General features: G+C 54.4%; 1 protein-coding gene and 1 long non-coding RNA gene across 4 annotated transcripts; both read right to left on the reverse strand.

Moving 5' to 3' along the window:
* Positions 1–2,117: 2,117 nt before the first annotated feature.
* Positions 2,118–11,545, reverse strand: LOC146405469 (uncharacterized). 3 transcript variants are annotated; one of them, XR_014837558.1, is made up of 3 exons: positions 11,269–11,545; positions 10,647–10,759; positions 2,118–4,075 (listed from the first exon to the last, which is right to left on the reverse strand). It is a non-coding gene; the product is annotated as an uncharacterized LOC146405469 (long non-coding RNA). The 3 variants fall into 3 exon arrangements; XR_014837557.1 differs by lacking the exon at positions 11,269–11,545 and adding an exon at positions 11,214–11,240; XR_014837556.1 differs by lacking the exon at positions 11,269–11,545 and adding an exon at positions 11,214–11,240 and having other exon boundaries at positions 2,118–5,469.
* A 173-nt stretch (positions 11,546–11,718) lies between these two features.
* Positions 11,719–13,501, reverse strand: IER2 (immediate early response 2). The gene has a single exon (XM_003123342.5). It carries the CDS (start codon positions 13,361–13,363, stop codon positions 12,698–12,700), a length of 666 nt encoding a protein of 221 aa, XP_003123390.2. The 5' UTR covers positions 13,364–13,501; the 3' UTR covers positions 11,719–12,697.
* Positions 13,502–14,788: the final 1,287 nt, after the last annotated feature.

A 14,788-nucleotide genomic window follows, 5' to 3' on the forward strand; every position in this document is an offset into this window, starting at 1 on the left:
GAACGAAGAGGCCATTCAAAGGATGGAGCAGAGAATTTCCCAGAGGTGTGTGTGTGTGTGTGTGTGTGTGTGTGTGTGTGTGTGTGTGTGTGTCCCGCTGGGCCAAGACTCTGCTCAGGGTGTTGGGAGGGCCCAGCCTGCCAGCCCACCTGCCTGGTCTGGCCAGAAACGCAGGCCCAAGCTTGGGACATATGGCCCCGGGGGTGCATCCTCAGGAGCCTTGAGGGACAGGGCTGGCTTTAGTCACAGTGCAATCTCTGGAAGGTTGGGCAACACATATGCCCCCACCCTTCCCACAGATGTCCAGAGAGTCCTGAGAAAGAGAGACGAGCCTGGGGAGAAGGGAACGAGGCCAGGGGAGTCGGGAGGGCACCCAGGCTGCAGAGACAGACAAGTTAGTGCTCAGGGACCTCTCTGGTACATTCCCTCCTCAGTAGCCCCACCCCTGCATTAGCAGCCTGCAATGCAAAGCAAAGCAAGGAGCAGCCAATGCCCCCCTGGCTAAAAGAAAGGCTTTGGGGGTCCTGGGGCGAGCCCCTTTTCTCAGCCTCAGTTTCTTTTCCTTTTTTTCTTTCTTTTCTTTTTTTTTCTGCTTTTCAGGGCCACACCTGCAGCATATGGAAGTTGGAAGTTCCCAGGCTAGGGGTCAAATCAGAGCTGCAGCTGCCGGCCTACAGCAATGCCAGATCCGAGCCACGTCTGAGACCTACACCACAGCCCACCGTAACAAGGGACCCTTAATCCACTGAGCAAGGCCAGGGACTGAACCTGCATCCTCATGGGTACCAGTTGGGTTCTTAACCCACTGAGCCACAACAGGAACTCAGTTTCTCCCTCAGGACTGGCTTCTGGCCCACCCCTCTTGGAAGGGAATGCCTCATCTCAATCAACACTGAGAATACGTTTAAAATCCCAGTAGCTGTTTATAAGAAAGTGGGGCAGGGAGGGGGGATGGGAAGGCAGCAGGGGACTACCTGGAACCCGGAGCTGCAGACTTGAGCCGCCACTACGGGCACACCGCCCACCCACAGGGGAGGTGTTCCACCCCCACCCCAGCTGAGTCTGAGCCTCAGCCGGCAGGGCCACAGCAGTGAGTAATTGCAGCCTTCCTTAGCCCTTCTGGTGGCACGAAGCCAATACAAGGTTCATTCCGGAAGGGCGGGCCACAGCAGAAGCTGGGGGCGGGAGGAGGGCGCCAACCAGGTGGAGGCTGGTTGGTGTTGGGTTGGCCCTGGCCCAGGCCCCAGAGCCGCCCAGCCCCAAAAGCGGGGCTGAGGCCCAGGCCCTGTGGCTTCTACCACACCCCTAACAGGGCAGTTGGCCTCTGCTGGCCCTCCCAGCCCACCCTTGAGTCTAAAGGGTGAAGCAGTGAGCCATTTCCTGTCCCAGACACCAGCAAGGAGGCCTGGCAGCCGTCTTTCCAGTCTAGGAGTTTGGGACAGTTTGGATTTGCTCAGTTAATAGCGATCACCAAAAAAAAACAGGAGTTCCTGTTGTGGCGCAGCAGAAACAAATCCGACGAGGAACCATGAGGTTGTGGGTTCGATTCCCGGTCTCGCTCAGTGGATTAAGGATCCGGCATTGCCGTGAGCTGTGGTGTAGGTCGCAGACGCAACGTGGATCCCGAGTTGCTGTGGCTGTGGCGTAGGTGGGCAGTTACAGCTCCAATTGGACCCTTAGCCTGGGAACCTCCACATGCCGTGGGCGCAGCCCTAAAAAGACAGAAAGACAAAACAAAAACAAAAACAAAAACCCCAAGCCAATTTTGTCCTTGTCAAGTCCCTGGGCTGAGTGTGCACAAATTGGGCCCTGGGGATATTTTCATCAGAGGAAGCAGGAGAAAAGATGGTACAGAATCACTGAGCAATTGGGTTTGAAAACGGTGAAGGAAGAGGCTGGTGGGCGAAATCAGTGGGATGTCAGGAGAGAAAAGGGCACACCAGACCTGGACTGTGGCTTTCAGCACCCCGAGCTCCCTTTCCTTATCTACAAACCAGAGATAAATTGCTGTGTATGTATATATATATAAGCAAGAGTCCACTGGTCTGGACAAAGATCCCTACCCACCCACCCCATCCCCTGCCCCCAAATCCAGGAGAGAAAGAAAAACAATAGACTTTGTTTTACTGGCTAGTATTTACTCTGTGCCTTAACTTCCTCAGCGGCAAAATGGGGCTAGGAAAAGTGCTTACTTTAATTCTGACCCAGGCTTGGGCAGCGGCAGGCGGGAGGTTGGGGGGTGGTTGACTAAGTGAATACAGAGAAGGAGCCCAGCAAAGCACCTGGCCAGCGGTAAATATCAATATACACTGCCTCTTCTTAGAACAGGGCGTGTTATCTGGGGTCTAACCGGAAGCCTCTGGGGTGAGAAGCTGAGTCTCCAGGGGCCTTTCGGAGGCGCACAGAATCTTCTGAGGGTGTTTCTCAGGCTAGCTCTGTAAACACAGGGGACTGGGTATGAAACCTCAATTAACACAGTGGCTAGTTCCCCACCCTGTCTTTCTGGGGCTCCAAGAAAAAGCAGAATGTTTCCAAGACTCCCAGCTTGGCTCGCTCCGGGCCCCTTAGGGCCACCTGGTGCTCCTGCAAGAGAACTTCCCAAACTGAGGGAAACTGCGGGAAACCAAACCACCACTGGCTCAGGGGGCCAACCTCTCGCTGAAGCAGCAGGGCAGTTAGAACAGTGGTTGGCGAACATCGCTGTACTTTGAATTCACCTGGGACGTCGTCATCCCCGGGCCTGGCACAGCCCTGAGATCCTGGGATTTCTCAGAGCTCAGAGGACAGGCTAAGCCCCGCCCCGCCCCTGGTGGCACAACCCCCAGTGAGGGAGGGGCAAAGAAACAGGCCCTGTGACTCCATGGAGGAGAGCAAGCTTGGCCTTCACCTCACTGCTTCCTGATACTTTCCCAAACAAACTGTGGAGCGAGAGAAAAAACCGAGCATTTCTTGCTTTCTCAATTCCCTTGCCTGGCTCTCCCCAGCAGCTGGGCCCCCAGGGATGGGTTAACAGGAAGTGCCTGGCATCCTGCAGCCACAGAAGCCCATTGTTCTCTGGCTGGTCCCCTCCCCCTGTCCAGGAAGACCCTCTGGGGAGCCCCTTCAAAAGGGCCGAGCTTGTGTCTCCAGACTGCAGGCCTGCCTGTCGGGAGAGCTAGCACAGGAAAAGGAAACCCGCTGGGCGCGGGCTGGGGCACAGCTGTCACCACTGAGTCTCAGGGGGTTTCCGAGGAAGGGGAGGGCTGGGCCTTACCCGCCCTTGGGGGGGACAGCCCTCCTCCACAGTCCCCATCTGGAAGCCAGAAGGCTTTGATCTCAAGCCTTTAGGTACAACTTAAGCGCCTGCCTCCCTACGCCCATTTACCCCCACCCCCAGCATCTCTGGGTTAGAAAGTTTCACACCCCACCCCTCCTCCATCTGATTTCAGATCTTCTCTTTCCAGGCCGCAACAGTGACTTTTTCTGATTCGTAGACTTGGGGGGTGGGGGTGGGGGGGTGGGCTGGGTTTGCTGTGCTTTGGCAGAGCAGCCTGGATTTTGGGGGAGGGGGGCAAAAGGAGGCAGAGAGCAGTTAGCAATTCCCTGGGAGACCCCCGGGGGGGCAGACAAGGTGAGGGTGAGCAGATGGCAACCAGATGTGGGTGGACAGGCTGAGGGTGAAATTAATTGGTGCCAGTCAGGTGGTGGGCAGGCAGAGAAGGCAGGACCCCAGGAGGCCCCCAGGGAGCTCCCTAGGTGCAGAAGGGAGGGTGTCCAGACAGTGAAGGATAAGATTACTTCTTAACTGAGAGTCATGTGCTGGGGAGGAGGTGCTGAAGAAACCTAGAAGGCAGGAGAAATAAAAGCAGAGGGGTGGGGAGTTCTTATTGTGGCTCAGCAGGTTAAGAATCCAACTAGTATCCATGAGGACGCAGGTTCCATCCTTGGCCTTAATCAGTGGGTTAAGGATCCAGTGTTGCCACAAGCTGCAGCATAAGTCGCAGACACAGCTGGGATCTGGCATTGCTGTGGCTGTGGGGTAGGCCTCCGATGAGCCCTAGCCTGGGAACTAACATAAACAACCGTGGGTACAGCCCTAAAAAGACAAAAAAAGGATTTCCCATCATGGTGCATCAGAAATGAATCCTAGTATCCATGAGGATGCGGGTTTGATTCCTGGCCTCATTCAGCAGGGATCTTGTGTTGCTGTGAGCTGTGGCGTAGGTCCAAGATGCAGCTCCGATCCCGAGTTGCTGTGGCTGTGGCATAGGCTGGCAGCTGTAGCTCTGGTCCAACCCCTAGCCTGAGCCTGGGAACTTCCATATACCGTGGGTGTGGCCCTAAAAAGCAAAGAAAGAGAGAGAGAAGTGGAAACTCAGCGGAATTTCTGCTGAGAAGGGCTGGGAGACAGGAGCAGGCAGGGAGCTGGCCTTGTGGAGGCCTGAGGACTTAAGCCCTGGGCTCAGCTCTCCTGAACACAAATTTGGGGAGACCTTAGCCCCCCTAACACAAGTGGGCAGAATAACCCTCCAGGCTCAGCCTCAGCAAACAGATATGAAATGCCCTAGTGAGAGCGCCCCTGGACACAGGTGGGGGAAGTCTGGGCTCCCCTAAACGCAGATGTGTTGATCTGAGCTCAGCTAGACACTAGTATGGGAGAACTCACTACTACAGAGGTTCTGGATTCGCCCGACATAGGCGTGGGGTTCTGTGCTCCCCTAGACCCACAGTTGGGGACCCCAGTAGCGTGAGCCTCGAACTCTGGCAATCCCCATTTCCCTTTAGCTTTTTGTTCCATTTATGTGATTCCGAGCCCACCCCCAGCCCCAGGCGCCCCCGGGGCTTTCCAGAGAGTTTCTTGCTTTCCAGCGCGTTGCTTAAACCCCGCCCCCACACCAACGAGAAAGCTACAGGTAGGGGGGGAGCCTAGAGAAGAAGGTCTGGGTGGAATCCGTACGGGACCAGTTCGGGGCGAGGGGCGTAGCCTGGGCTGCGGACCCACCCTGGGCGTTCTAGGAAGTAGCTCCCTGCAGCGCGTGGGGGCGGATCCCAGGGCTAAGGGCAAAGCCGGGTTGATTTGCATGTCCCGCCCCTGTCTGTGATTGACATCCGAATAACCCCGCCCCGAGCCCTGGCTAGTTACCAATCCCCCCGGCCCCTCCTTAGCCTTAAAAGTCCTCTCTTAGATCAAGTCCCCACCCCTCGCCGCTAGCAACCTGGCTGAGGCCTGCATCTTACCGCCTCGGGCGAGTGGACCTCGCCCAGGTTCCTGGAACCGGGTAAACCGGTCTGGGAGGCGATTCTGGGCTGGTCTCGACCTGTGGCCCGGCCCTTTCCCAGCTCAGCAGTCCGAACTGGGGCATCTGTTCTTGGGCCCCACACAACGAAGCGGGTGGGGAGGGAGCGACTCTTGGGATGGGGGGCACCACTAGAGCTGTCCCCTACTTGCTCTCCTGCAGGGCGATCCTCTCTGGGCCTCAGTTTCCTAGTCTGTAAAAAGTGGACATCAGAAGGATCAACCTCGGAGTTTCCACTGTGGCCCAGTGGGTTAAGAATCCTACTGCAGTGGCTCCAGTCGCTGCAGAATTACCATCCCTGGCCCTGCACAGTGGCTTAAAGGATCCTGCATTGCCCCAGCTGTGGCGTAGGTCGCAGCTGCAGTTTAATTCAGTCCCCAGCCTAGGAACTTTCATATGTCCCCGGTATGGCCTTGAAAAAAAAAAAAAAGACCGGCGTTCCTTTCGTGGCTCAGTGGTTAACAAATCCAACTAGGAACCATGAGGTTGTGGGTTCGATCCCTGGCCTTGCTGAGTGGGTTGAGGATCCGGTGTTGCCGTGAGCTGTGGTGTAGGTTGCAGACTCGGCTCTGATCTTTCATTGCTGTGGCTGTGGTATAGGCCGGTGGCTACAGCTCAGATTTGACCCCTAGCCTGGGAACCTCCATATGCCGTGGGAGTGGCCCAAGAAATGGCAAAAAAGACAAAAAAAAAAAGACTGGCCTAAAGGAAAATAGCAAATGCATCATTCACTCACAAAAACCACCTAGTAAGCACCTACGAGACTCATCTCTGCCCTCATGGAGGCCACAAGCTAGAAGAGGAGACAAACCCAGAAACAAATGTAACAGAATAGTTGTGATAAATACTACTACTACCAAAAAAATAAAGTAGCTCTTGATTTGAATGGCAACAAATATAGGGGTCTTAGACCAAAGTGGAGGGCAGAAGGGGAAATTCCTTGATGACTTGCCCTTGAACTAAGCTGACTTAACTAGGTGAATAGGGAGGGGAAAAGAATCTTAGAAGATAACAGCATATACTAAGGCCCTGTGGCTGGGAAGATTGTGGCCCTATAAGGAACAAAAAGCAGGTCATTGTGTCCATAGAATGACGCCAGATTAGCCAGAGATGGGCTGGACACAGATCAGCAGAAACTTTCAGACAGTAAGTCTTAGGAGTTTTGTCTTTTTTCCTAATTCCTAAGAATTAGGAATTCCCAAGAAGCAGAATTTTCCTAAATATGGGATAGTGGGCAGAGTGATCCGATGTTATATAAATATCATGGAATAAATCCCTCAGAGTCTCTCCTTTTTCAGCTAATCTCTAAGGATATTCTTCCTTTGGCAATATTGTGTCTATAGGAGTTCCCTTGGTTACTCAGCGGTAATGAGAACCCATCTAGTATCCCTGAGATCTCAGGTTCAATCCCTGGCCCCACTCAGTGGGTTAGGGATCCAATCTGGCATTGCTATGAGCTGTGGTGTACATTGCAGACTCAGCTCAGATCTGGCTTTGCTATGGCCGTAGAATAGGCCAGCAACTCTAGCTCTGACTTGACCTGTAGGCTGGGAACTTCCATATGCCACAGGTGCAGCCCTGAAAAAAAAAAGCAATAATAATAATAGTAATGGAGTTCCCTTCGTGGCGCAGTGGTTAACGAATCCGACTAGGAACCATGAGGTTGCGGGTTCGATCCCTGCCCTTGCTCAGTGGGTCAAGGTTCCGGCGTTGCCGTGAGCTGTGGTGTAGGTCGCAGACGCGGCTCGGATCCTGCGTTGCTGTGGCTCTGGCGTAGGCTGGCAGCTACAGCTCCGATTTGACCCCTAGCCTGGGAACCTCCATATGCCGCGGGAGCGGCCCAAGAAATGGCAAAAAGACAAAAAAAAAAAAAAAAAAAAAAAATAATAATAGTAATAACAATAATAATAGTGTGTCTTTAATCTTGCTAATCTTCTTTACCTCATACTGTCTACTGTTTCAGTAGGATCTTAATGGCATTGTTTCATTTTCATTGTAACTTTTATGAAGTTACCCTCCAAGTATAATGATCAAGGAGTGGGTTAAGTTTTATCTTTTTGCCATTTCTTGGGCCGCTCCCGAGGCATATGGAGGTTCCCAGGCTAGGGGTCAAATCAGAGCTGTAGCTGCCAGCCTACACCACAGCCACAGCGGGATCCAAGCTGCGTCTGCAACAAATGGGTTAAGTTTTTAAAAAAAGATTAGGTAAATGATAGTACAGTTGTTAAGCAGATATGACAAAAATTCTGACCCTCAACCATCTGAAGTATGGGAAATTCTAAGAGCCACGAGAAGCCATTGATTAATGAGATGATGAATATTACATTAAACACTTAGCACCCGCTTACGCCAGACAACCTCTTTCACTCTTTCAGGCCTGAGCTGGGCACTGACATTTGAATGGGGGCACAGGTGCTAAACAGAATATAACTATTCAGGCAGTGAGCAGTGCTCTAAGGAAGGCTGAGCTGGGTAAAGGAGCAGAGTAGCAGAGTGGGATGCTATTTTAGATCAGGTAACCCAAGAAGGCTTCCCTATGTAGGTGACATTTCACAGAAATCTTAAGCAAGTGAGGGTGGACTTATGGATGTCAAGGGGAAGAGCCCTGAAGGCAGAAGGAATAGAAAGTGCAAAGACCCTGGGGTTGGAACACACACCTGTCTTATTCTCCAAGCAGAAAAGTGGCCAGTGTAAATGAAGCAGAGGAAAACTGGGAGAGTGAAATAACCTAGTTTGCATATTATAAGATCAGTGCTGTGTAAAATAGATTGGGGGGGCAGTCAAGAGCTGGGAGGAAGCCACTGCTCTAACCTGGGTGAGAAGTGAAGGCAGCGCACAGCAGGGTGGGAGCCATGAGGGAGAAGGCTCAGAGTGGGATACAAAGTCAAGTTGACAGCACCTGCGACTAGACAGGATATGAGGGAAGGAGAAAAAGGTCAAGAAGGATTCTTCCCCCGTTGAAAAGCTGGCAGGAGTTCCCATGTGGCTCGTTGGGTTAAGGATCTGGCATTGTCACTCTACTGGCATGAGTTCAATCCCTAGCCTGGTGAACTTCCACATGCCATAGGCACAGCCAAAAAAGAAAAAAAGAAAAAAAGAAAAAGAAAGGAGATCCCGTCGTGGCACAGCAGAAACAAATCCAACTAGGAACCATGAGGTTGTGGGTTCGATCCCTGGCCTTGCTCAGTGGGTTAGGGATCCTGCATTGCCGTGAGCTGTGGTGTATCTGCAGACGTGGCTCGGATCTGGCATTGCTGTGGCCAGCAGCTATAGCTCCGATTAGACCCCTAGCCTGGGAACCTCCATATGCCATGGGTGTGGATCTAAAAAGACAAAAGACATAAATAAATAAATAAATAAATAAATAAATAAATAAATAAATAGAAAGAAAGAAAGAAAAAGAAACAAAAAGAAAGGCTGGCAGGAAGTAGCAAGAATCCTCTTTAGGTCCTGCTATGCTTGGAATACTTTAGCCCTTGGGAGGAGACATAGATCAAGGGCTTGGACAGACAAGTCTGGAGGTTGAGAGGTGGTCCAGAGTGGAGAGCAGAATTTGGGAGTCTGGATAGAGGCGGCAGTTAGGGCCCTAAAACTGCATGAGCCTACCTCAGGGTGAGTATAGATAGAGGGGGGCCGGGCCTGAGGGACTAATATAGGAGGAAACTTGGAGGGTGAGTGTGGGGGGCTGGAGAAAGAAAGAATCAACCTGGTCAAATCATTGAGGTTAGTCCAAACTCTCAAGCTGGGAGGGGAGCTCTTGTTCACCGTGTGCTACTGGAGGAAGGAACCATTTTTCCAGTTCTCAGGTCTTATCCAAGCATCTGTACATACACTTGCACACATATACATATACTTGTACTGCTTTATGTGCTCCTGTCCCCCCCCCCAAAAAAAAAAAAAAACAACCGTTTTGGAGTTCCTGTTGTGGCACATAGACATGGACAGCTCTACAGCACCAGGACACAGGCAGGCTCCATCCCAGGCACTGCACTGTGGGTTAAAGGGTCCTGCATTGCTGCAGCTGCGGTGTAGGTCACAACTGTGGCTAGGATCTGATCCCTAGCCCAGGAACTCCATATGCCACAGGGTGGATTGGGGGAAAAAAGCCAAAACAAACTTTCTTTATTCAAGTCTAGTTGATTTACAATGTTGTGTTCAGGTGTACAGCAAAAGCGATTCATGTATATACACAGATATACATATATATATTTTTTAGTATATATTCTTTTTCAGATTTTTTCCATTATAGTTTATTTGAAGATACTCAATATAATTTCCTTAACGTACAGTAGGTCTTTGTCGTTTATTTCATATGTTGTAGTGTGTATCGGCTGTAGGTGCTTCTTTTTCTTTTCCTTTTTTTTTTTTTTGGCTTTTTAGGGCCGCAACCGAGGCATATGGAGGTTCCCAGGCTAGGGGCCGAGTCAGAGCTACAGCTGCCGGCCTACACCACAGCCATACCAAGGCCAGATCCAAGCCACAGCTCGCCGCAGTGCCAGGATCCTTAACCCACCAAGCGAGGCCAGGGATCGAACAGGCAACTTCATGGTTCCTAGTCCGATTCTCTTTCCCTGCACCTTGAGGGTAACTCCTGTAGGAGCTTTTTTTTTGGCCTGGCTTGCCACATGTAGAAGTTCCCAAGTGAGGGCTTGAACCCATGCCACAGCAACCCCAGTGGCTACAGTGACAACCACTGAGCCTCAGGAGAACTCCAGGCCTTTTATGCTTTAGGGAGGAAGTGATGGATGGTCCACATTCTACCAGATCAGTCCAGGTGGATGGGCATGTAGGTTGTTTCCAATTTGTGCTAATTCTGGACAACACTGTAGTGAACACCCTTCTGGAGCCTCACGTTGAGTCCTGAGGTTCCCTGGGGGAATCTGCTGGTCATGAGAGCTGTGGCACTTTTAGTTTTCACAGCTATTTTCCTCCAATCCATTACTCCCCAGAGGGCCTGTCCCAATAACCCAATGCCCGTAATGGCGTGGAAACTCCAAACCTCATCAGTGTGACCTGTAGTGACAAATTTTCAATTTTGCCTATTCTGATGGGTGAAATCGGGTCTTGGGGAGGAATATATCTTAAAGGGATGTATGTGGGGAGGGGGTGTTTGTCCCGTCCGTCCCCCACTACATTATCCCAAGCCCTGACCCCCCCTCCCCGCACCGGAAACCCCCAGGGGCTCGGGCGGGGGCGGGGGTCAGCCGAGCCGCTTCCCGCGGAAGGAAGCGCCCGGCGGTTCCCGCGACAGGATGCGCAGTTTTGCCCCCTCCCCAGCCTCCGGGGACTTCCCGGGGCCGGGCTAGGTTCGCTAGAGAGTGGCTCCCATGCGGACGCTTTGAGCTAGGGGCGGGGGGCCTCGGTCCTCACCACGTCCCACGGGGAAGTTGTAGGTCAATCCTCCGAGTGGGAGACGCTGAAGTCTTTCACGTCTCCCGGGAAGGAATCGGGCAGCGATGGAGGCGAGATTCCCCTGGGGGGCCCTGAAGAAGGGAGGGAGGGGGGAGTGCGGTGAGTGAACGCGGCAAGAGGGAAGCCTGGGGCGGGGCCGTCCCCTCCACCGCCTCCTCCTCCTTCTACCCTTCAGCCTTGGGGTCAGGTCCCCAGGGGTCTCGGGAGGCCCGCAGCGGCCGAGCCTGCCGTCTGGAGGCGGGGCGGACTTTTTCTCGGCGCCTCCCGCCGCCCTCACTGCCCGCACCTGCGGCTCCTTTGTGCTCCAGCAGCCCCAGCCCCCCACACCCCCGCCCAGAAGCAACGCCTACAGCGTCTCCTCCTTAATCAGCTTTGGGGAAAATTGAAGGTTTTCTCCTCTTGGGCTGGCCAACCTGAGGTTGGGGTGGGGCCGATCCCACGGGCACTTCTAAACCTACAGCCTCGCAGGGAAGCTGAAGAGGCCTACTTCTCAGATGAGAAAACTGAGGCTGGGAGCTCACTTACTTCTTCGCCCGATCCTTAGATTGGAACGGAGCATAAAGGGCGCTCCAAAGCTCACCTGCTCAGCTCCACCCCAATCACGGGACCTCTGCCAGTGCTGATTCAGTTAATCGAGCGGGGGGTGGGGGTGGGGGGAGCTGTTGGGAAAGATCTTTCAAGTATCCAGAGGCGGCCTGTACCCCCAACCCTGCTGGGGCACTGTACCCAACAGTATTCCCCCCATCCCCAACGGCTGAACTCGGAAATCCCTCATATCTAGCCAGAATTATAGTGGAATGTCTAAGGAATCTCAGAAGGTGAGGTTTAAAGAAAGCTTGGAGGGCGAGGCGCCCAGCACGGAAGTAAGTGCTCTGGCAAAGAAAATGGACCCGGCCCCCTCCCGCCCACTCTGCCCACGTGGTAGCCAGTCTGACCGGTTTCTGGGGCCCCAGCTAGTCGCCGCCAGTTCCTGACCCCTTAACCCTGCCCCTCCCCCGCCAGGGAAGAAAACCAGACAGGCAGCACAGACTTTTTATTTCAATGGTCTTTATTTTTTCCTACCTGGCGTTTCTAGCAAAAGGCCAGATAGATGGAGTTAAAATCCACCACAGTAAAGGTAAACAGAACCTCAGAACGCCCTGGTAGGAATCCCCCCCTCCCCAAAACTGGCCCAGTCTCACCAGCAACTGATCCCGGCTCAGCCTTACAGCGCTCGGAGCACCCCCTCCCCCCATTTTTGTGATTCAGTCCAGGAACATTTGGGTTGTGTCTGAGGGAAGGTCAAACTTGAGACTGAACATATTCCCACCTCTAACACACCAGAGGAGAAAATTTTTAACCTGAAATTAGATCAGCCCTCCGCCCTCGAAGGCATAGGGGCAAGGGACAATAACCCGCAGCACACGGAGGCCAAGTGACTCAGGCCGCCCTCCTCCCGTTCCCCAGGGCGGTCCACACCCCAGATCCTCCTCCCAGGCCTCACACCCACGCATGGCAACAGGAAGCTCCCCACTTCTGCCCCATGACGCAACGATGACCGCTTGCACAAGTATGTCACTGGAGGGGGAAGGGGAGTGCCTGGAATTCTCCGAGGTTGGAAACGCAAACACCTACTATTGAAAAACCTTGAAAGGGCGGCATAGCCCCCGGTAAAAAATAAAGTCCAACCCTGAGGAATTTAAAGAACCAAGTCTCCCTTCTCCCAGTTCCAGAAGGAGAGGGTAAGGTCCACGTCACAGTCCATTAAAACAGCACCTGTGGGCGCGGCAGGTCTGCGGCAAGGCGCCCGCGCCCCCCGGCTCAGGCTCCTCGGTGCCGCGACTGCACACAGGTGGCGACGGCTCCCCGGGGGCAGAGTCCCTCTCAGGGCCTCTCGGCAGCCCGGGAGGTGGCTCCTTTCCACGGTTTCCGAGGGTGCTCCCGTAGGGGTGGGCCTCGCCTCGGGTCTGCGCACTCTGGCCGACGGTTCGGCCCGCGCTCTGGGCTCCGGTAGCGCCGCTCGAGGGCCCTCAGAAGGCCACCACGGCCCGCACCAGCACGTTCAGCATGTTATCAGCCGGGCGGCAAGCCGGCTTCGCCTCGCACGCCGGCGGCGCCGTCGGCGGGGCGGCGGGGCTGCAGTTCAGGAGGCCGGAGAAGCGCCTCTGCAGGACACGCGCCAAATTGGGGAAGGCGCCCTCCGTTTGCGCCGGAGGGGGCTGCAGGCGATTGAGGACCTCCGAAGGGGCCCCTTCCTCCTCTTCTTCTAGACGGGCTTTCTTACTCGGGACCAGTGCGGCGTCCCCACCGTCGCTCAGGCTGCTGCTTCGCCGCTTGCGGCTGACTTTGGCAGGGCGCGGGGCACAGGGGGCAGGGGTCTCCTCGATTCTCGGCGCCTCCTGCGTGTCCATGGGTTCCGGAGAGGGAGGCTCACCGTCGGGGAGCGCTGCATTGGCTGCGGCTTCCGCTTCTCGCGGTGGGTGTAGGCGAGGATCAGGGGAGCGGGCGGGTGGCAAGGGCACCTCAGGCTCGTGGGCTTCCACCTTTGCCGAAAGGTAGCGCTCCCGGGCGCTACGCATGACCAGCGACAGCTGCAGACTCCGGTGCAACCGTAGGCCACCGCGCTGCATGCGCGAATGGTACATCTTCCAAACGGACAGAGTCATAATGCGTTGCGCCTCTTTCTGCACTTCCATGACGACTCGACGGCGGGACCGAGGTTTGGCGGGGACTCTGGGCTGGGCAGGGGAGGTGGCAGGTGCACTCCAGACTATGCGTTCGTTCACGCCTCTCTCTGCGGAGATACCCACACTGAGAGACTAGTAGGACGCTCTGCCCGGCCGCCCGCCACCCGGGCCCTTTTGTACCCAGTGTGATGTCACGGAGACGCCCCGCCCAATCAGAGAGCCGCATCCGGGCTTTCCGCAGCGCAGCGGGGCTAGAGACTCCTTAAAGGGACAGGGTGGGATTTACCCTGAGATGAAAAGGGACCCGAACTTGTAGAGGGTGAGCGTTCCCCAGTCCAAGCTGACCTCTCCCGGCGGTATCCTTTCTCAGTGGCCCCAGTGCATCCTTGCGCAGGCCCAGTGTAGGGGGGCCGTAGGTGGGGCTCAGGGCCGACCCACGGGTTGCGTCTGTAGAGCCCAGCGAGCTGGCCTTAGCTTGTAAGTTTCCTTTCGCACCTGGGAAGACCCGGGTTCCAGCCGGTACATCCCCCGTGGGAACAGTGCCTAGCATCTACCAGTCTCTTAATTAACGTTTTTTTGTTGTTAATAACGATGCTAGCAACATTTATTACGCACTTACTATGTGCCACGCGCTAAAGTCTTTCCTTTCATAAATATGTTATTGATCTCTCACCTCCACTCCGCGGAGGGTAGTTATATCTGATTTCTTCAGGTGGGGAAACCTAGACAAGAGTGATTCGTCCAATATTTGCTAAACAAATAAATGGGCTACTGCGGTGAAACGAGACCGTTTGGGCCTCCAGCCCTCTCCATTCCCCTCCGTATGGAAGCGGTAAGAAGGCGGGACACGCTGGTTGCGTTGCCTTAGAGCAAAGATGCCCACTCCACGGGCGGCGGATGTCTGCAGACACAAGTGCAGTCCAGGCTGCCATCTCTGCGCTCCGCAAGAATCACCCTCCCACTTCGTCTGTTTCCCTAGGCACGAAATCCACCGTGGGCGTGGAACTCGTAAGGCGGAGTACCCAGCCGCAACACAACCCGAGTGAGCACGTGGCTGTGGCCCCCCAAACGACGCAGCGGTGCTCCGCCTCTGCTCCCCAGGAGGCGGAGTTGGGGTAGAAGCTGAAAACTGAACAACTCAGAAATAGAGCAGATAGAAAACAGCCGCCCCACCTTCCGCTTCGCACTACAGTTCCAAGGAAACCTAATTCCAGTTACTCAGGAAAAAAAAAAAAAAAAAAAAAAAAAGCAATACGGTTCGAATAGTTCCATTCATTCGTGGTGCGGGCCCTTTAAGGGAAGGCTCCACCGCCCCCAACTCTTGCGCGAGCCTTCCCGCCAAGAGATCTGCTAGACTTCCACCACTAAATTTGGAAGTAATGACGTAGAGCGTGCGCGTGAGCCGCTTCCGGCTGCCCATATAAGGACAGGAAC

This window comes from Sus scrofa, chromosome 2, assembly GCF_054392235.1.
Source record: "Sus scrofa isolate SSC_HxYL_T2T_F1_AM1 chromosome 2, Sscrofa_HxYL_maternal_Yorkshire_Landrace_v2.0, whole genome shotgun sequence".
NCBI lineage: Eukaryota > Metazoa > Chordata > Mammalia > Artiodactyla > Suidae > Sus > Sus scrofa.

Excerpts from the sequence above, each read along its gene's own strand:
- IER2 (XM_003123342.5), bottom strand. The coding sequence starts at position 13,363 with ATGGAAGTGCAGAAAGAGGCGCAACGCATTATGACTCTGTCCGTTTGG.